Raw genomic sequence first — 22,249 nt, 5'->3', positions numbered from 1 at the left:
CTGCTCCAACTGCTTAGACGTTGGTGAGATCAACACGTGGACTCTCGGCTTCACCTGATCAAGAAAAAGTTTAGCATGCTTGAGCTTCGCCTTCGAGAGCAGGTCACGATGGCGTCACCGGGACTCCTACGCATCACTTTCTAAACTTCTAGCCTGCTTCTATTTTCACTGCATGCCTCAACAATGCCGTTAGGAAAGCACGACTGTTCACCTTTTTCGGCCGCTTTAAATTGCCTATATTCAAAATTGAGTAACCACTACGCCATCTACGCCATACTTATTTCTTTCACGAATCAGCGGAGGGCCCTCTAAGAGTATGTAGGGAAACTTGCGAGCATACGCAGCTGTTCACTTTGTTGATGCTCCTCGTGCTGATGATGATCAAATATGTCTGAGAGGTTTGTATTGGTTGGGCCTCTAAAGCACCCACTCCTTGCTCAATTCACATATTATGACGCCCGGCGCAATCCTACGCTTCTGTCCCACGCACTCCAAGCAATGCCTGTCCCAAGTTTAACAAGGGATGCTGATTTTTGGAGCAGCATCGATGCCGCGGCAGGAATTATTCGGAATAAAGTGAAGAACAGTAGTAGTTTTATCTTTATTTAGCTCCTGTTATGGGCTGGTTTTCTGAGTTGTCAGATCTCGCTGCTCGATGAGTGCCACTGATGAGTGAATGGTGTGAACTTCCAAAGGTCCGGTTGCCCTTCGTGTCGGTCCTGAAGTCCTGACGTGCTCCATTGGAACGGAGGCACCTGGTCCCAGGTGGGTCCACCGACAGCCGTGAACTCCAGGTTGGCGAAGAGGCTTGAGTTGGTCAGCTGTTCAGACGTGCATGATTTCGTTCAGTAAGAAATGTTCTTTTTGTCTATCGTCGTTACGATAGAATTTTCCCTCTCCTTCGAATCGCACTCAACTAAAATTCATCACTCCGACATGTCACTGCACCCGGCAACACTCAAACACATTGATCCAGCACTTCCCGGCAGTTGCCCACACTGTGGGGAAAAGTGCTCGGACGTCTACCGCATGATGTGGGCTTGCCCCTGCCACTCTGGTATACCAGCATCCCCAACCCAACCAGGCAGGAGTGGGAGACGACCCTTCTTAGCTGTTCTGGCCTTCAGGCCCAGAAGGCCTTGCATCAATGAGCCCAGCAAGCAGCCGACACCAATGGGGTTCCGTATTATGGATCCCCACCTACTAGTTGTGTGTAGAACTCACTTATGAAGCGGTACCTGCGTACCCTCCTTGTTTCTACGATAATTGTTGCTATCACCACCACCATCACAACGAAACCCTAAAGTTACTGCAAGCCTTAACACTCTACGCTGTATCCGTCTAAGTCCATATATAGCTCAACCTTGCTGCGACGTAGTTAACCTAATCTTAATTTTTTGTCACTTAATATAGAAATGATTCTTACAAGCTACTTTATTTCAACAAAGTAACGTTAAAATGCATAACCCGGGTTTGTTCGCGTATTGCCAATAACTGATTTTTTATTAGCAAATAAGCTGGGTTGTTGCCGCCAATACTGCCCTAGTCTCATGGACCCTAGTCCATGATATTCTGGAGTAATAATTCATTATTAACTTATTAGTGAAACAAGTTCTTTTGTCGTATTTAGGTCTGTGAGCGATTTTTTTCGCAAAAATTATTACTTCAGGTGATGCAGCCTCCTGTGGCCTTGGAAGCGGCATGAGCGGAATCGCAACGGCAACGTGCCATCGCTATTCCTCCTATTAGTCCGTCATGAGATCATCGCGCTTAACTCGCATCAAGACTACTGTGTTACTAGGGTAACGGCAAGTTTTTCCTATTAAAGGACCTCCGACAGCCAAATTTCTCTTTCTGACATTTATAATATAACTTGTAGCATTGTGCCTGATATTCACTAAACTGAATGACAAATTGTCTCGTTCGTCGTATGACTAATGCTAGGATCGTTATATATAGCAAATTTTCGCATAACTTCGGAACACCCGCCTGGAATCATGAGGAAACTAGGGCCCTACTGCGGCGGAGCAGCACAAGAGCGCATGTGCTCATGCTTCGGCAACACACGTAAACACTTTACCACCGATAATGCTACAACCAGTGACTGGAACATTTGCAGTTAGACAATTTCTGCTGTAACTTCTTCATCGTTCACATGAAAGAAATCAGGTATATAGTGGTGCGCGAGTGTGTTGTTGTTTACTCTGCAATTCTTGAATAGTTGGGGCATATACTACAAAATGTTTTGTCATTACGAACCAGTTAAACTAGCCCCACAAAACTACAAAAAAACTCATACCAGCAGGTTACACCTACCACTTACATTCGTTAACGCGGGATGCTGCTGGAGCCACTTTTTCGAGAAGCAGACCTGTCTTTTTCAGGGTTGTGACAGGCGCAGCGTTGTAGCAGACAAGACCACTCGCCATAAGCTCGGCTCCGGTGACATCTCGTGCTCACGAACGTAACTAAAAGTTGTATGTGTAACCAGCTGATCTAATAAGTTATTTTGTAATTTGTGGAGCTAGTATCTACCTATTTTTTTCAACGCTGCAACAGTGGCAGCCTCAAATAATACAAGTTCGTTTGGTCAAACGTCGGCTTCAACGACACCCACGTTGAAAGTATTTCTTACCTCTTCAAGCTTCTATGTTTCCGCCGAACAATGTCTTACAGGGACGCTATGAGATACACGGGGCAACACTACTCCAGGATATCATAAAACAGTTACGTTACAAAGAAACCTTGCCTTCATGTCCGTGGAGCCGTGAGCTCGGTGTCCAAGTGCTGCGAAGGGGTACGTGCCGTCCGGAGGATTCAGATCACTCCGGGCCGAGATTGCGTTTTCAGCGCTGTACGGAGGCGTGCAGTTGCAGCGCGACAGTGGGTCATTCTTGTAGTCGTTGTACCTGTCAGTGCACCAATAAATCAGGGGGCACTTTGGCTGGTGTTCATTGTTTGACCGATGAATCAAGAATTGCGACTACTCCTAACTTCCCTTGAACTGTCTATGAACTGAACGTTTGGTGATTACGGCTTTGTTATAGTAAAATTGAAAGAGAAATACAAAAAATTGTGAACAGCCTTTTTTTCATGTTTCTTGAAATATTGAGAAAACAAAATTTAAGTAATGGTATTTGCGGGAACTTTACTATAACTTTGTAGTAAAGTTTATTAACTTTACAAAAAGCATGAAAAGTGGGAGCGGGAGGAGGAGGAGTGATGAAAAGGGCTTAATTCAAAGAAGACATTGTTGTACCTCTAAAACAATTTGACGTAACCTCTTTACCATAGTGTTTTTCACCTGGAAGGAAAATGGCATGCCCAAGTATGGTATAAACCATATCACCGCATTGTGGGTCTCAATGCGCGACATAAATAACGTATTCATGTGCGTAAAGATCGGCGCACGGACGCAGCAGCTGCACATAGCGTGTGAGCGGCGAGTAAGTGCACTTCACGAGCACAAGGTAGGAATTTGGACGGGGTGAAAGTTATTCTGGGAACCGAGTACCTTATACTTATCTTCAGGCAAGGAACAGAGTGAGGCGCTGTGCTTCCTGTTCAACGTCACTTGCTCGTAAACTACCTTCACTGATACGTCGCAGATAGCCCCCCCCCCCCCGCCCCGGAATTCTGCAGGCTTCGTTATTCTCGATCACTTTATCAACGCAAGTCTAGGGAATCGTGACTGCCGGTGTAAGGGACATTACGTACGAATCGTCAACCATAACTAGCGTCTTTGTGTTTTTGACATATGGCGGATATAGTAAAGCTACAGAGTCATGACATTTATCCCCACTATATGTGCTGGCAATTTTAACAGCAACTTCTGCCTTAGTTGTGGATAAATTAACTCGAAAACTAACAAATTCTCGAAAGTTTCTTTGCTTTAGTTATTTGTGATTTCTACAAGTGGTTTCGGCAACCACCTGCGCAAGATTTTCCACGGAATTTGATTCTCCTTGTTTACCTGTTAAAATTATGATAAATGTATAGCATCCTCTTCTTTTTTATAGCGCAGCAGAAGGATGAATAAAAATTTCTTGTCTATTTTTCTTTTCTTTTCTATTTTTATGTCAACGCTTTGTGATTGTGACGAGATATTAAGTTCCTCTGTTGTCCTCTATTCATACCTTTATTAGAGCAAGATGATTGAAATCAATGCGCACATCGTTACTTCAATCTAGGCATATACTATCAAGCACAATTTTACGTTTTTTTCGCGAAACGTTCGTTGATTTACCCATCCGGTGACTATCATGACAGTGCCTGGGTATGATGGTAGTCCCGGGAAAGGGCGCGTCGGTGCACATGTTCGATATGTTTCCATGCCGATCCTAGAGTACCGCTCACCCAAACGCGTGCGAAAACCAGCGGAGGAAATCTTTACCTACCGTCACATTACGTTATAGTACAGGAACGTGAGACGAGATTCGCCTGCTTCTTTTTACTCTTTTACCACCGTAAAAACTCGGCCTGGTGCCAGATTCAGACAACAAAACATTATTTTCCCCTATCTGGCGCATCCGTTTTACCTTGATCTCCATCGACCACATTGCCTCCGAGTTGCCGAGACAGATCTTTATCCTGTCTGTAGAGCTGTCCCATTCCCTTGCACTTGAATTGTATTTTCGATCCTTCAAATTTGTCATGAGAGGCCACTTTAATTTTCTCGCCTGAACCAGTGGCTCACTTTTGGGGCCACTGGTTCAGACGCCCAGTTGTGGCTAGTGGAGCGGGCCTTCCTAGAGCTCGACCAGGGTGCTCCCAGACGTCTAGCGGTCCAACCACAATTACTTAGATTTTTTTTTCAATAATGCTCTTTTCCATACATCAAGCCAAAGGAGAGTAGAATTATTTATCGTGGCAACATGAAGTGCTGCTGTTGCGGCAATATCTTTGTGGAGTTACTACGCATTCCTAATCTCCGGCAGAGATTTCCTGTAGCAACAACAGAATATTATGACGAGCGTGTCTTGCTACAACTGCGAGCTCAAGTGCTACAACCAATGTTTGTAGCAGCACGACAATGTGTTGTCTGGACAGGCAGTGAGCTGTCTCAGCAGAATGGCCAATGAAATAGCAAGAAATATCTGATGTTGCGATAAAGAATCCCTTTTGGCTTTGACACAAGAGACCTCTAAGAGAGACTTGGGGCACGCGACATTGCATATCAACAACATGTCACTGCTCAAAATTCAACCTGATATTCGATATTTAAAGACGATAGCCTTTCTTGGGGACCTTCGACGCAAATATTTTGGTCTGTCTGTCTGTCTGTCTGTCTGTCTGTCTGTCTGTCTGTCTGTCTGTCTGTCTGTCTGTCTGTCCGTCCGTCTGTCTGTCTGTCTGTCTGTCTGTCTCTCTGTCCGTCCGTCTGTCTGTCTGTCTCTCTGTCCGTCCGTCTGTCTGTCTGTCTGTCTGTCTGTCTGTCTGTCTGTCTGTCTGTCAGCCCTTAACGACCCTCTAAACGGCACCAAAGTGGCCAAACGATACTCCAAATGACCGACCCCATCCGCAGCATTATTGCTCAATACCCAGCGTTCATACCTATGCGATTGGCAATTAAAAAACTATTATTGCACACATCTAAGCCACCATAACAACACATCGATATTTTGTATGTGTGTCTCTTAGCAGAAAAAGCATAGTAATTCTAAGGACCGTAGTGTTTATCGCGTTGCGCTGACCATGCAACGCTTGCACGAAAAGACAAGTGTTTCCGACGCTTTGCTAAGATGGTACTGTGGTGGTACCTGCCCGTCGCCTTGCGTTCTACATCTTATCACCTCCGACACGGGTGGGCAGGGTGCACGCGCTTCGTTTTCCGAGATAACTGCCAGATAGTGCTCATGTCTCTCATGTGACGTGACTTGATGCGCTCGTTTGCCTCCACTACACGCTCTATGCACTCTTACGCAGCGCCTCCAAAATACCATTCACCGATTCACCAAACATAAATAAACGTTTTGTTCACTCTGGCCAGACGCAAGGCTATCGTCTTTCGACGACATTTGCAGTGTAACAAGCAGATATCCGGCCATTTTTTTTCTTTCTCCGTATTCCGCTCCATTTTCAGCTGGCAGAATTGGTATAAGAATCCAGTTACGGAATTCAGTGACGACACTTTATGGTGAAGAAATGTGGTGTTGATTGATTGATTTGTGGGGTTTAACGTCTGAAAACCACCATATGATTATGAAACACGCCGTAGTGGAGGGCGCCGGAAATTTCGACCACCTGGAGTTCTTTAACATGCACCCAAATCTGAGTACACGGGCCTACAACATTTCCACCTCCATCGGAAATGCAGCTGCCGCAGCCGGGATTCGATCCCGCGACCTGCGGGTCAGCAGCCGAGTACCTTAGCCACTAGACCACCGCACCGGGAACAGAAGATAGGTGGCGTTCAATCGTCACGTAGCATGACAGCTTATCTACTCATGCTTCAAATACCATGCGTTCTTTTTTCTTCTTCATCTTCTTTTGTGTAAGATATGCGCACCTCATGTACTTTCCGAAAACGCACGCACCTTAAACTATTTCAAGCCCAACAAGATACTGCTGACTTAACCGCAAGCTTTCACTTGTTCACTGCTACACAACCACGGTTGTATATGTGTGTGTGTGCGCGTGCGCGTGTGCGTGCGTGCGTGCGTGCGTGCGTGTGTGTGTGTGTGTGTGTGTGTGTGTGTGTGTGTGTGTGTGTGTGTGTGTGTGTGTGTGTGTGTGTGTGTGTGTGTGTGTGTGTGTGTGTGTGTGTGTGTGTTTCGTTGTGTATCAATACCTATTTTATTTTCACTGTATCGAGCCTGTGTGTTTATGTTTTACATAGATCTACTTTCACTTTCTTATTATTGTTTTTTTCTGTTTTATTGTATTTTCAAAATGCATTGAACTTATGTATTTATGCTTACTTACCTATGCTTTACATAAATATACATACGCAGTGTTACGAATTATTGTGGCCAGAACGAAGGTCGTTGAGCTGTCAAGCATTCGGTTGTCTTTTCCTCACCATTTCCCAGTGAACCACTGTGTAAATGATTTATATATTTAATCATGAATAAACTTCGGACGTCAAACTTCATTGATGCCATACACTATCATGACCCGTCTTACCTCATAAGCTTGATCATTGAGTCCATGTCTTGGACGTTGCCGTGGTCTCGCTTGAAGATGAGTGCTCGTGGAGTCTTGTCGTACGTGAACCAGTCGCCAAACTTTTCCACCTGCTTCTGGTTACCGCTCATGTTGAAGATAAACTCCGATGAACTGCGTTAATAAAATTAGCGCCAAGCACAATCAAACTAAAGTAGCCCTGACAGTTTAACATTGCCCTTAGACATACAAAAATTAAGCAGGAGTACTACTTATTGACAAATGTTAGCTGCGCGTGTGCCTTTATTATAGTATACACTTGAGCGAAGCATTTGAGAGTGGCTTATATACACGAAAACTCACAGACTTTACGCTATTTTCGCTCAGGTAACCACCTATGTTTCGAAAGGTATTGCGGCACGTAGATTGGTGCCAAACAGTCAGCTCATATTTAGCTGTCAGATTCCTTTAGTTCTTTAGTTCCTGGAACTTTTCTTGACGCAATATATAGTATGAAAATATTTTAGTAGCAGAAAATTGTGGTCGAATGTGGTGAAATACGACCAAAAATCTAATTTTAGTTGTAGGACTTAATGTCTCACCACCTGACTGATCAGTGCGCCACTGTGGGAGACTACCAAAAAAATCCTTGGTCACCTGGTGTTCCTTACCATCCACCTATGTATAAGGAAATGAGCATTATACAATTTCCTATGTCTCGAGATGCGAAAGGCAGGGTTTACAACTCGTGACGTTTGGTTCGTAGTGCGATACCACTCACTTAACTATTGCACCAACTTGACACAATTTCATTGCACCTCTCAGCGTTTCCAGTCATTAATACTCTACCGTCATTACGCATATAAAATGTTTTTCGCATTAGTATACAAGGTAGCTAGTGCATACTTGTGAATATATGTGCTTCTGAACACAACATATGTCCAATAAACACTAATGGAAGCAGAGTACGTACGGTACGTTGTAGCTGGGCCAATACGATTGGTCCCGAAGCACGTTGGTTGCATCCGTGATGTTGATGTAGTGGCTGTAATAGTTAACGAAAATAATAATGCGAGGGTGACCCTCTAAACGTTTGATTAAATCACTAACCATGAATTGCGGAATAATTCGACAATGGTTGTGAGTGCTATTTGTTATATATCGAAACATTACACACGGCTATAACACTGTCCTCTCAGTACAACCCAAGTAATTAAATAACACCAAGAATATCGATCACCCCTAGTAACAGCTCCCCCACCTGAGATAACAAACTAGCGCACTCAGCCTTCCCGCAGTTTTGAAGTAAAGAAATCACACTTGGGTCTGAGATAGTAGTTACCAAAATTACCTTATACAGGCTACTGAGCTACAGGATATTTGGGCGCCATTCTGAAGAAGACCAATGCCAAGTTTTGTTTTGCTGTTCAGAATAGTGCCAAATATAAGCATTTCAACATATTCATCTTCTAAATTTCTTTTGCTTGGATATCCTTGATATTTTCATAATATATTTAACCTTATACATAATTACTGTAGTTATCCGAATACATAAGTACTGTAGTTACATGCGTCGGTGCGAGTCAAGGGTGTTCCGACACTCACGGTATTTGCTCCAGCACGTAAAGAAGTCCATCAGGTAACGGCTTGCCGGGTGTGAACTTCTTGTAGTCCAGCACCATCCACTGGTTGTTGTACCTGCATCAACACGGAAGCCTTAGAAGAAACAAGCAAGTGCGTGGAAAGGTGGCTACCTAAGCATCTTGTTATGATGTCTTTTTTTCAGGTTACAGTTCTTTTCTGTTTTGTAATGAATCTTTACATAGGAAAGGTTCCAGGGAATGGCTAAAAATCTCAACTCTTGTGCTTTGTGCATTGAAAGTACCATGATGTCAAAATTAAAAACAACGTCGCAGAAACCTATGAACTTCGATCAATCAAAGAATCTCGATAATTGTGTAGTCCATGGTACATGGACTCTTCTCGCAAACCGTCTTGTCCATAAGGGGTTTGCAGCTGCTGTGGCTAGTGACACAATGACGGATTGTATTACTTCGCGTCATTGGTAGCAACGCCATAGAATGCCACAGACTCTGGTATACCTTCTACTTTTCGTTCGATTCGATTCCTTCTATGTTTGCTGGTGTACCTCGATGTGGTTACCGGAAAAGCGGTCACTGCCGCATTCTTGTTCCATTTTTCAGTAAAATACGGTGGCTCAATGTGTCAGACAGTGAGAACATTGCCCTTGCATCTACGTCAATGGCCTCGTGTACGTATACAGTTTTACAGCGAAAGCTGATAGGGAATCACAAGGAGGCCGTATTGTTCGCCACCACCGTCAATGTCAATAAGCGCTATCGCCAAAAACAAGGAAACAAAATGAAAGAAGAAGAAATATTTTGGCTAGAGCGGGGTTCAAACCTACGTCCTCTTAATGTTAGCCCCGTATTCTAAAGCAGAGTCATGCTGCTTCTCTAAAAGCAACACACTAAAACCCTGTACAAGCGTTATGCCAAAAAGCAACTGCATTAACTTATCTAATAAAGTGTAGTAGAAGAGTTAAAAAACAACCAGGCATCCCATAATGCATATTGTCTAACCAGGCATCTTACAATATAGATTGCTTAACGAATGGATCGTTCACTGCTTTCAACCCTTTATAAATGGCTCAGCCGTAAGTCTTCATCATCATCAGCTATCAAATCAATTATTGGAGTAGTGGATACCTTGCAGGTGTATACCTGTATTATTGGCCCCAAGAGTATTTAAAATGCGGTCTACAAATGGCGCATTCCAGCGTTCGTTGTGACTGTGCTGCAGTTTCCACACAGGCTTGGAGTTCTTAATTACTCCGTCGCAGTCAACGTGGCGATCACGTCATTCAACGTCCCCTTGGCGAGGCTGGCAAACGACCGTGCAATACACAGTCACCTGACTATCCGGTTCCATTTGTGTTTCGGTTGCCTGTAGTTAACTGTGGCTCGAAGCATAAGTAACTCACGTTCCACTGTTGTGCTCAGCGAACAGGTCACTCCATTCCTTGCCCGTGGTCGCCAGTCGGTTGGCCACAATGTTGCGCACGAACTCCAAGTTTGTCTGAGGCGTGATGTACTGGTAAAGGTCGGTATTGCCATTGCCGATTGTTGTTTCCATGGTCGCCTACATAAACAGGTACCGTGTCATCGTCTCATTCATCCCTTCCCGTGGCTTCGTTTGATATGCTCATGATAAGGTGAAGTTAACGACGCCAATAATTGACGACTGACGCAAAGAAGCAGCCGTGGCCAGCGCCGATAGGAAACAAACTTTCAGGTTAAAGAAGTCAGTAAGGTTTGATGCGCCAAATGTTTTTGCCATAAGAGTGTTAGGTTGTTTCAGCGAGATATTGGCCGCCGTGCTTACCAGGCCAGACGAAATCAGGTAAAAGTCATCGCCGGAGAAGATCCTTCCTGGTGCAGACGAGAACGTGAGCGTGTGGCCAGGAATCAGCTCGGCTATAAAAGGAAAGTACATGGGCTCACGATTTATGCAAATGTATTCGGCTGTTTGGTGGGCAACTATGGTTGCGCGCTTAAAACACAATGTCATGGCGGACACGTGAGAGCGCAGTACCTGGTGCAATCGTCGTCTAAACATCACTCTCACTGACGTATTGAAACAGCCATGTAGTAGCGCGAACTTTGTGTGGCACCAATTTTGCGATGTCCTGTTGCTGTTATCAGTACATCGCATGCTCTGTTTCCTTCGATATTCAAGCACAAAGACCCATATCGCTTCAGCTTTGTTATTATCGCACTGAAGAATGGTAATTACCACGCAATACACTGCATGACTGTCATTTTATCTGCCAAATCGCAGTCATGTTGTGCCTCCGAGACGTCACACGCACGCTGTCGAAAGGTGAACGAGAACATCAGAACTATGCCAGATGTTGTCTGGCGGTGGCTACCATACCACCCGTTTCGAATCATAATGAGACTTACCACATGGTAATCTGAGTTGCAACGCTGCCTTGTTGCGTGCAACTGCGCTATAGAAGAATCTCAAACGTGATATCATTTCCTTAAACAGTACTGATGAATTTCACGAATTATAGGAAATTTATGTACTTCGTTGACTTTCTATAATGATGACTATTCTGTATGTTTTCGCAAGCTACATTTGCTTATACTGTTTATTTTTTCTTTCTGAGGTGCATTTTTCGTACCAAGTAGTTCTTTTATGTTTTGTTTATTGTCATATTTCTGTATACCCCTCTTACTCAGTACTCCTCTTGGAGCTGTTGGGCAAGATGAATGATCGAATAAAAACAACTAAGCAAACAAAAAATGTCCTTTGAAGACCATTTTCATGGTAATACATGATAGGAGGGAAGTAGATAGGCACAAAGGCATCAGTAAATACTATGGACAATACTACATTATTGCAAAAACAAAAAACAGTGTACCTGCTTGAATTCGAGGACATAAATGAAAAGACAATACAAGTTGCAGAACAACTAATGGACGCGAGAGTAATAGTCGGAATTGTCATTCGGCGTTGAAGCTTGTGCGCTAACCTTCAGTTCATACATTTTGACAGCAATAGCATGACAAATGTTTGTTACCCAACGCACGTATGCTGCCAGACCTAACAATGCTGGTTGAGCAATGCACTTCTGGAATCGGCAACAGTATAATGGTTTCTTATAAAAAGATTGAGTGGTGTTTCTTCGCACCAACCGCTTTTTTTTTCAATTAAACAAGTCTTATCGCTGAAACATGTGCCTAACTTCATCAGGGAGTCTATATTCCTAGTGAGCATTTATGCGGTAGCATCTGTTCTGGTTAAATTGCCTTGATCTCATACTTCATCTGTATTTAGCAGCATTACACTTTAAAAGGCTCTCAGAAAAAAAAAATGCACTACAATGCAAGCTCGACAAAATTTTGTTCAAAGAAAAAGCTACTAGCACGTAGCCGTGGCAAGTGCCATTATTTACTTTTATTCAAATTGCAAATTCAACGTTGTGTTGACTCTGCCCGCATTTGTACTTTCAGCGTTTTTACGGTTTCGAAAGACAGCGTAAAGAACGTCACGCCACGCTAATTTCGTTTCAAGCGGCTATGCCCACCTTGACGTGCTGCTGTCTGCATTGAGTAACTTAGAGCTTTAATTACCGAGCAATATTTATATGCTCTTTTATGTCCAAGCATTAACACAATTTTTTTTTTACATTTTTGGCATCAGTCCAAATTCATGAAGCTTTTTGTCGATATCTGTTTTCTGCCGGAGTCCATCTACATTCTACATTATGTAGAATCTAGATACCACTGTAAGATCTTTTGAGACCACGAGGTTCAGCCTGATTGTATCAAGTGCAGTATGACCTCAATTCAGAGCGATTCCTAAACATTGCTTCCTTTCAAGACCTGATGCCGTTATAATCTTCTAAACTTATTTCACCGCATCGGTGGTGAAATACGTCGAGTAAGCCGTATCCTCTGTATTCTGTACTCACTCGATTCAAAGGTCTTGTGGAAACGCAGCGAGTACTTCTTGAGTATCCGGAGCATGCTGGCGTAGGTGGACCACGTCACTTGGGAAAAGTAGATGTCCCTGTTTCCGGGCAGCACTTTGACGAGAGCTGAGCAGGAGCCTGAGCCGAGTACCTTGCGGCCGACGCGACGCTTCAGGGCACCCTCGAGGTCTTCCAAGTCACCGTCCGCATTCAGGAACCTGGAATCGAAGACACATGGCTGTTTTCGGAATAATGTCGTGACGAAAAGTTAATGTCTTCTTCGGGCTTTCGTGCGAAGTGTAGTGAACTTTTGCGCCTAAAAAGTTTTTCAAGACAAAAGAAATGTCTGGGCAAGCTGGCACCAGGTGGCGCTTGAATAGACGGACAGGGGGCTTAGGCAGGGGTGTCCCCTGTCACCCTTATTATTCATGAAGTACCTACAAGGATTAGAGACCAAATTAGAGGGAAGTAAACTGGGCTTCAACCTCTCTTTAGTCAAACAAGGAAAACTCATTGATCAGGCACTACCAGCATTAATGTACGCAGATGATATAGTGCTAATGGCCAACAACAAGGAAGATTTGCAAAGATTGATGGACATCTGCGCTAATGAGGGAGATAGGTTAGATTTTAGATTCAGTAAGGAAAAATCAGCAGTCGTGATTTTCAATGACAACGAAGGTAGTGAGCTTAGAATACAGGAGGTCACGCTAGAGATAACAGATAAATACAAATATCTGGGCATATGGATAAGCAATGGGACCGAGTACCTGAGGGAACACGAAATATACGGGACGACTAAAGGTAACAGGAATGCAGCAGTGATGAAAAATAGGGCACTGTGGAATTACAATAGGTATGATATTGTGAGAGGAATATGGAAAGGGGTCATGGTTCCTGGGCTGACGTTCGACAATGAAGTCTTGTGCATGAGATCAGAAGTTCAAGCAAGATTAGAAATTGAGCAACGTGGATTAAGTAGGCTTGTCTTAGGAGCTCACGGGAATACACTAAATCAGGGAGTACAATGTGATATGGGATGGACAATATTTGAGGGCAGGGAAGCTATAGCAGCAAGATAAAATTAGAGAAGCGATTGAGAGAAATGGGGGAGGAGCGTTGGGCTAGGAAGGTATTCAGCTACTTGTACATGAAGAATGTTGATACAAAATGGAGGAAGCAAACCAGAAAATTTACTGGTAAATACTTTAAAAACAGCAAGGGGCCAAACCAAAAAAAATTATCGGTTAAGACGAAGGTGATGGAAGCTGAGACTGATATGTGGAGAATTGGCATGATTAAGAAGTCTGCACTTGAGATCTATCGAACTTTTAAGCAGGAAATTGTCACGGAAAGGACCTATGATAATATTTGGGGTAGTTCTCTACTGTTTTAGGCGAGAACGGGAGTATTGAGAACCAAGACATATCAGGCCAATTACGAAGGGGTAGACAGGGTATGCAGTGTGTGTGGAGAGGGGCAGGAAACTGCCGAACACTTGATAAAATTCTGTAAAAGGCTTCACACTATATTTCAGGATGATGGCGCTGAGTTTTTCAAAGAACTGGTGTTTAGGAAAAGGGAGAGCTCAATAGACTTTAAGCAGGTAGAATTAACTAGAAGGAGGCTATCTGATTGGTGGCTAAAGTCCACGCACGAGTGCAAATTAAGCCCTTCACTGCAAAGTACCAGTCTTCAACCTCCCTATTTAGAGGAAGAAAAAGATAAATCTAGTTTTTAGTACACTAAGTATTACGGCTTGGTGGCGCCAGCCACCGCCCGATCTAAAGGTACAGCCACATCAATACAGTCATTCAGCATGAGAAACATGATGAAAAAAATTAGCGGTGACTTAACTCGGCTATGCCAGAATATAACTAGCGTCCGGCTGGATTGGTGAACGGACGGACAGACAGACAGACAGACAAAAGATAGATAGATAGATAGATAGATAGATAGATAGATAGATAGATAGATAGATAGATAGATAGATAGATAGATAGATAGATAGATAGATAGATAGATAGATAGATAGATAGATAGAGAGATAGATAGATAGATAGATAGATAGATAGATAGATAGATAGATAGATAGATAGATAGATAGATAGATAGATAGATAGATAGATAGATAGATAGATAGATAGATAGATAGATAGATAGATAGATAGATAGATAGATAGATAGATAGATAGATAGATAGATAGATAGATAGATAGATAGATAGATAGATAGATAGATAGATAGATAGACACGCCTAATTTCACTCAAGTTCGCTGAAAAATGATTCGCATTTCATATTTAGCATGAATAAGGACCCACAAGAACCACGCTACCAAAAACTGTGAGAGGCAAAAGAGCGCGACATCTCGAAAGATTGACCAATGTCCTGTCTACATCCTTTGATACCGCTTGATAACGCTGTAAGCTCGAAACACAGAGTGTCTTATAATGGGCAGACAACGAAGATCAACAATGTAGTGTACACAAGGCTATCGATAACGTTGACTGCATGCAGCAGTTGAAGTTCTTGCCTTCTATTGCATTTCGCAGCTCTTTACTTAAACATAGTGTTTAGTTAATACTAAACACAGGCTACAAAATGCGATGGCAACTTAGGTGATCAACCCATAGTAATACCATATGCGGAGTCTGTGTAGTTATCCGAATGATACGTGAAATCTTATCACAAGTGGATTTATACGTGCTACAGAAATGATCGTTGCAGTTCGGTCAGCCTCTGAGCTCCCGGCAAGAGGTGTTCTGGCAAAGAAGTCATACTCACAGCAGATCTGTGGCGTTTACGTACGACCAACTGGGAAAGTACTGAGTGTGGCCTCTCCGGGCATCGTCCAAACCTGCCATCTGATTGAGGATCAGGTCTACCTGCAATTAATAGCCACAAAGTTATATAACCATTACCTAAACCAGTTAAGCCCTCTGCATCCAATCATCACCGTTATAGACAATCCCAATTCTACCATCAGAGACAGGTGCTGCCCGTTATGGTTGGAATTGAGACAGCTAGACTTCGAAAGCGTCTTGCGTTTGAACCCGTTTCGGCTAGCATTCGCGCAGTTGCTTCTGCGTTATAGGTTTCACTGCAGTGTGGCATGCCAAGGAGCACGTGTTGCCCAGCCAGCCTTACGCTCTCGATTCTTTTAGAGATGTTGGGTTTGATGGTAGGCGCAGGGTACATGTTACGAAGCCTTCGGTAAAACGATCTTGCATTGAGCCTGATACTTGGGCAATGATCGGACGATTCGCTTGCGGTATTATAGACAACAGCAGCGGTAAGTGAAGTATAGGACAAAAAGCTGTATGGAGTGCACAGTCAGTCCCATGATCTAACGGCAATGGTCTAGTGGGTGTAGGGCGCATGTGCCCAAAAGCTAGAGTGTGGAAAAGGCATGTGACGTGATAGAAGTGCCCCTGATGACATCGTCGAAGAATATTATACGATCTTGTGAACTACGTAGGCGAATAGCTTTCAACCCTAATTCACATGCTTTATTCTAACATCCAATTGCTCCGTTCGTTTCAACCGCATATAGGGTCACATATTTCGCGTCGAAACTCACGCAGCTCAGGGGCGACAGTCTGCATGCCAAGGCAAACAAAAAAAAACAGAATAAAGTTCTCAAGCAAACCTTAACCTTCCAACTTCATCTGCCGTTGAAGAAAGTAAGCGTTTGACGAGACACACAGTGTCAGCGGCGAATAAGTATTAAACTTTATGAGTGAATGGATTCATCCTATGCATATTTTCCTCAATCACGTTTCATTTACGCCTTTACGAACATGTGAACTTGAATGCAAAGCACAAACTTTGATGTAGTGCCGTTCGAATTGGTCACCACATTCACCTTCTGTTTCTCGAAAGCATACGAGGCGTAACGAATTTCAACGTCAACTGCATCGCTTGCAAACTGGCACAGCTACCATTTACTTCCACAACAGACACAAGAAACGTATCAACTTTGACAAAAATATTTACTCTACCTGATGCCAGTATGGGCTGGTAGAGCGGTACTGCTCGACCTGCTCGTTCATGTGACGCACGTTCTCGTTGAAAAAGTCGTAAAGCTTCTTGCAGTATGCTGTCTCGTTGACGCAGTAGTCCGCCCACTGGTTATCGAAGTGCATGCGAATGAGGTCCTTGGTAAGGTAGCCTTCTAGAAATCCCGCCCCGTAGGCCTGGTACTCGTCCGGTAACCTCTCGTTCGTGTAGATTTCGAGGTAGCCGAACCTAAGGGGACACCCAACAATTGAGGAAAAAGGTTAATGTCCTGAACAAGTGGGGCAATGTAAAAGTAAGAAGAAGACTGTTTCTAACTGCGTATAACCATACTTTTCCAAGAACACGAATGGTTTAGAATAAGTTACACTTAAGCTTCCCTGTTAGGTTATAATTTCACATGCCCTAATCGCTTGGTCATATGACCTTCTAACTATAAGTTGTCCCATTGTGATGTAGCTACGTCAGATGACGTGATCTCTTGGTCGAATGTGTCGGAAGTCAGTTTTATGGGTGGAACAAGACAGTTTTGACACCGAGTTTCTGCAGTCTTTCACCTGCAAAATCTCAATTTTAAGACTAGAGACAAGGGGAAAGAAGGAACTAAAGCCATGGAGTTCAATCAGACGCGCTTCTGGTTCGTTATCCTTCACTATATAGGTAAAGGACAAATGGTGTGAAAAGGAGAAAAAAAAGAAACGGCAGTGCATTCTGAGCGTGAGCCACCTGAATTGCTGGAGTGGGCATAATCCATTTCAGGAGTGGACGAAGTCAGTTTTGTACGGGCGTCGACTTCATTTTGATTGGAGGGGGGCTGGGGCAGAGAGGTTGTCTTGTGGGCCAAGTGGGTCAACGCAATTCATCAGTGGCGCATCAAAATTCGTGCATAGCCATCGCTTGGTCACGTGAACTTTCTCGCCATCAGGTGCCAACGCCGACGGATGCCGTATGCTTGGTGTTTTTTCTATTTCAAAGAACACGCAATGATTCATAGTAAAGCTTTCAGCAAACTAGGAAATTGTGTCCAAACTGGTGGTTGCTGTTCTAGTTGTTGTTCTTCAACTTACCCTGTTTCGTTGATGGCATTTTGGAACGATCCCCAGGCAACAGCATCGTTGCTGTCTCTAGGAGGGCGTCCATGTTTGATCTCGAAAGAGGCCGGCACGTAGGTGAGGCTGACCCAGGCGTCCTTGCCCGAGCTCACCTGGCACAAGGCCTCCGCCACAGCGAGCACCAACATAATCTTGGCACCCCTCATAGTTATGGTTTCGACGCCTGCAGAGGAAGTGAGCCAAATAGATTCATTTTAAAGACTAGAGTCTTCTACTAGACAAAACTTCACTGGTCATTGCAAGGTACTAGACTTTTTTTTTTGAATTACAAGACTTTTACGATTACATGCAGCGTAAGATGCAGTAAACGTTCACATAACAAAAAATACGACCGCAAATTACATTGCCGCTTTGTTAGGCAAAAGACTGGTGCACGTTTGGTAATGCGTTATTCTATATAACCGGCGACCAAACTTCCTGCAAAACTTAAAAAGCCGCAGTGTGCGAGAAGTGCATTAATTAATGTTGACGTACTCAGCCGATCACGCTGTTCCACGCCCTTTGTGCGTTCTCATTCCGCGCGGTGTGTCACTACCTTCGGTCCAGGATCGGTTGTCGTTTCGTCAATCGACCAATTAATTTGATAATCTCATTATGAAATGTCAGTAAAAAGCGTCGTCTATTCTGGTCATTTGTGAAGTCCCTGCGGCGTCGCATGGTCATGTCGAAATCAGTCGTTCTCAACCCTATAGCCACTCGCTCACTTGGAGAACGTCACGAGTGTTTTCGTAACACTTATCTTGCCAGCTGTGTTTCGCTCATTATCTCCTCGCGATGAGACACTTGAGATTTTCACTTTATTGCACTTAATGTCTTTGTTCCAAAAGTGAACTCGGCGAAAAATACAATCACCTACCGTGCTTTGATAAGCACCTCCACTGGGGAGTGGGCGTACTTGACCATGAAAGGTAGCATACCGGTCTTTCCAGATAGGTTAGCAATAGCTTTCCTTTTTTTCTATTCTGCTCCTTCCTTCTTTAACGCGAAGTAAGCTTTCCTTTCAAGCGCTTGTTCTGCCCTGTTTAGTACTTTTGGCGTCTAAAATTGAAAATTTTAAACATCAAGGCATATTTAAACCCAATGCCACGGAGAATGGGAAGTTTGCCAATGTACATAATCGAGGTTGTCAGTTCCGTCATGCCTAGGGCTTGCGTTGCATCAACTGTTGTGGCCTCATTTTTTTTTTGCTTGCACGTGGGTTTCATGCGTTTCCACTAACTTATTTGCGTATCATTATAAAACTTGAATTACTTGAGTGTCACTTTCAAGAGTAGGACGCTTTAGCGTAATCAGGCGCCGTTCACGTCACCGACTCAATCGCTATAGCCTATAGGTTCACATGTCACTGTGACACCTCAGCCGTGCTGCATAGAAAGGGACGTCTGAACCCATAGAATGGGCTCTTTCCGATTACCTAGAATGCCCACAGCAAGTACAATTCCGGATTTCCTACTATGCCATATTTTTTTTTTTTTACTGTCAAATTACTCACTACGCGTCGGTAAGGCATCAAGTGCACCTGCACATCTGCCCACTTTGTTGAGGCCAATGATTTCGAAGATGATTACAGTTTATGCCAGAGTGTTTTGTCATGGGTAAATTTTAAACCAACCACTTGTCGCGCAACTCTATCGTTTGAACACCTTGAGAAATTGTACGCTTCCGCCGCGCAATAATACATGTAATAGGACACTCGCTTCACTACTTAATATTCACAACGCTTTTGCTTTTCAAAGCAATTTTGAACATCAAGGTGCATGTATGGTAAAACTCTCGCTTTGAAACGCAGTAGGCTAGGGCTTAACTTGCACTATACCAAAGACATTTTTAATTTCTTTATCTTTATCTTTAGTTGCTGTTGGGCTGACTCTTCAGCTCCCTCAATGTGCAGCGCTGACGTTTACATGGGTGAATAATGTTATGTTTGTTTATTTTTACTTGTTTGTTTGCTTGCTCGCTGTTTTTGGTAGAGAGGGTGGAGAAAGTCCAAAAATTTCAAACAAGAGTGGTATGTCAGTCGTCTTTTGTTTCAGAAGATTCAATTTTTTTTCATCTACAAACCTCGGCCAAATGTACGCGAGTTAAGGCTCATACTTTGGTCTCAACATGACTAGACATACAAAAATAAACTTAAATAAATAAAACGCTACAACGAATACTTCCTGCTAGACTCACACTGTAGCAAATCTTACTTCCCATTCTTTAACACACATAACTGAAGTGTTTATGCCAGTCACGCACCCTATTAGAGACAAAAATTCAAAACAAATGTGTTTATCATATTTATTACTGTTCTTTTTAAAGTTCCCGTTGAAATTATCAGTCAGTTGCGAAGGCACGAACGAATATTCTAACTTCAACTTCATCATGAGTCACTTCAAAATAGCATAGTTTTCATAAAAATGCTTACATCGGAACAGCCTCCACGTCCTGTGCGAGACGAAGCTAACGTAAATTCTAACCGAGTCTCCAGGCAACAGTTCACGATTGTCGTGCAGACCCAAGAAGCGAAATTCACAATAGTTTCTAGCGCCTATCTAGAACTTGATGCGGCCGCCGATGCCACTATCGAGGCAATGCCCTCGAATTCAGCAGTGCAGCATGATAGTCACTTGGACAAAAGCTTCGGGCCAAGTGGATAAACTTTCGAAGCCGCTATTGCTACATATGTTATCAGAAGCCGTCGAAAAGGTTTGCTCACTGTTGATGACGTATTTTAATGTTATTACAGAATGCCCACCTCGACGTGTTCTCGTGAAAATGACGTTACTCTGAATGCTCCCGGAATTATCATACTTTTTGTATTCCTCCTTCACTCGAGCTAACACAACTCTGAGGGAAATTTTACCAGAATAAGCGGTGCTTTATTCGCTCAGCAAGAAACAGCAGAAACACGACCAACGAATGGCCGACTTGACATAAATGCTGTAGCGGTGAAAATTGCGTAAGAGCAGTTAAGTTGTCCAAGTCAATTGAACAAGTCACCAAAGTCCCCCACTAGGCCCTAGAATTGTGGCTTGGTTTAATCTCACATTTTTTATGATATAGTTTATATAAATTTGCATTTCGCTTCGATGAGAACGCGAGTATCATATTGAGATGCACACTGCCGCTGTCATGTTTTCAAACATTTTCGTTGCTGTTGAGTACCGGTGGCACCGTAAGCGTGTGAGTGCATCATAACTGAGCCCACTTTTGAATGATGAAAACTACTTCTACACGAAATGTCATGGAATCCAAGATTTTGACAAAAAAAGTTGTCTTCTTGAAGGCTGCCACTTTTTCCCTCACCTTAAAACAATGTTGAACGGGTTATTTAGACAACTCCGGGGCGCTTACGTCTAAACAACGACGTAGTGCACTCGTGATCTCGCTTCTCTTAGTCCTTGGAATACGAAGTTGTTCTAAATATTTACTCACCCAAAGATGATACGAGGTGCACTGCGTCCCTGAAAGAGCCAGAAAATCTTGTCCCCACCTTGTGCAGCACACGACGTATGATATGCCCACCAGTCGCGCTTGTGATGCTCTTTTTCCCTGCAAGCTGCCTGTGAGCGCTACTCAGATAAGCGTCGCTTGAGGAGCACGACTCGGCTGCGAAATCTTACACCCACGCCGTGGTGCGGCTTATATCAGGCCACTCCTGACCGGAGAATTCGGGGCTCGGTCGATGGCTGTCAAGTGGTAGCCTTCCCATCAGATAGACTGCCCATTCAAAATCAATGTAAACAAAGCAGCGTCGCAGATTACAAACCCTAGCTCGGTGAGCTGGCTTATCGAAGGTGCCTCCGACTATCGGACCATATCTGCTTCCTCAAGTCTTTTTAGTGTATACCTTTAGCGACAGGTGCTTTACTAGCATCGCCATAAAGGGGCACAAAGGCGATATTGTTCACACAGACATACATTGTACAAATCCGCAAGTGTTGTGCACTTCCAACGGCAAGCACTGGAGACTTCAGGGCACATCTGATAAGCACGGTACTGCCTACTATCTGAGGAGCAAGTTGTCACGTTGCCGGCCCTCCTTCTCTCTTCTTCCTTTGCTCTTTCTTGCGTGTTTACGTACCATGTATGTATGTATGTATGTATGTATGTATGTATGTATGTATGTATGTATGTATGTATGTATGTATGTATGTATGTATGTATGTACGTATGTATGTATGTATGTATGTATGTATGTATGTATGTATGTATGTATGTATGTATGTATGTATAGCAATGTAGGAAACAATGCGAGACGCAAGAAACCAGCAAGCAAGGCAAGCCACAGCGTTGATGATATACACGCGTGACCCGAGGTAGCGCTTGCGCAAGCTCGAGTCGTGCAAGCTCTAGTCGCACAAGCTCGGGTCGCACGACCCAAGCTTGCGTGTTTCGGTCCGCTGACGTTCCTCGGCCTTTCAGTTCGTCTTTACGTGAATAAATCACGTGACATATGGTGGAGGTGCTGGGTATCACTAAAGGCCACCTCCGACCTTCAGATGTGTAATTCCGCCGATAGAGGAG

At 43.6% G+C, this 22,249-nt stretch overlaps 1 protein-coding gene across 1 annotated transcript; it reads right to left on the bottom strand.

Moving 5' to 3' along the window:
• Positions 1 to 586: 586 nt before the first annotated feature.
• LOC119179605 (putative phospholipase B-like 2) lies at positions 587 to 21,335 on the bottom strand. Its single transcript, XM_075869344.1, has 12 exons — positions 21,158 to 21,335; positions 17,693 to 17,900; positions 16,610 to 16,856; positions 15,393 to 15,493; positions 12,608 to 12,825; positions 10,510 to 10,601; positions 10,109 to 10,266; positions 8,710 to 8,802; positions 8,078 to 8,149; positions 7,126 to 7,278; positions 2,750 to 2,909; positions 587 to 821 (listed from the first exon to the last, which is right to left on the bottom strand). The coding sequence occupies exons 2-12, from the start codon at positions 17,881 to 17,883 to the stop codon at positions 639 to 641; spliced, it is 1,668 nt and encodes a 555-aa protein (XP_075725459.1). The 5' UTR covers positions 17,884 to 17,900; positions 21,158 to 21,335; the 3' UTR covers positions 587 to 638.
• Positions 21,336 to 22,249: the final 914 nt, after the last annotated feature.

Source organism: Rhipicephalus microplus, chromosome 7 (genome assembly GCF_043290135.1).
Source record: "Rhipicephalus microplus isolate Deutch F79 chromosome 7, USDA_Rmic, whole genome shotgun sequence".
NCBI lineage: Eukaryota > Metazoa > Arthropoda > Arachnida > Ixodida > Ixodidae > Rhipicephalus > Rhipicephalus microplus.
This window is presented reverse-complemented; position numbering and strand designations above follow the sequence as displayed.

Bases quoted from the DNA above. Each gene is read 5' to 3' on its own strand.
- LOC119179605 (XM_075869344.1), bottom strand. From the start codon at position 17,883: ATGAGGGGTGCCAAGATTATGTTGGTGCTCGCTGTGGCGGAGGCCTTG. The intron at 10,602-12,607 runs GTGAGTACAGAA...TTCCTTTTATAG, and splicing joins CCACAAGACCTTTGAATCGA to CCGAGCTGATTCCTGGCCAC. The intron at 822-2,749 runs GCAAGGTTTCTT...ACGTCTGAACAG, and splicing joins ACGGCTCCACGGACATGAAG to CTGACCAACTCAAGCCTCTT.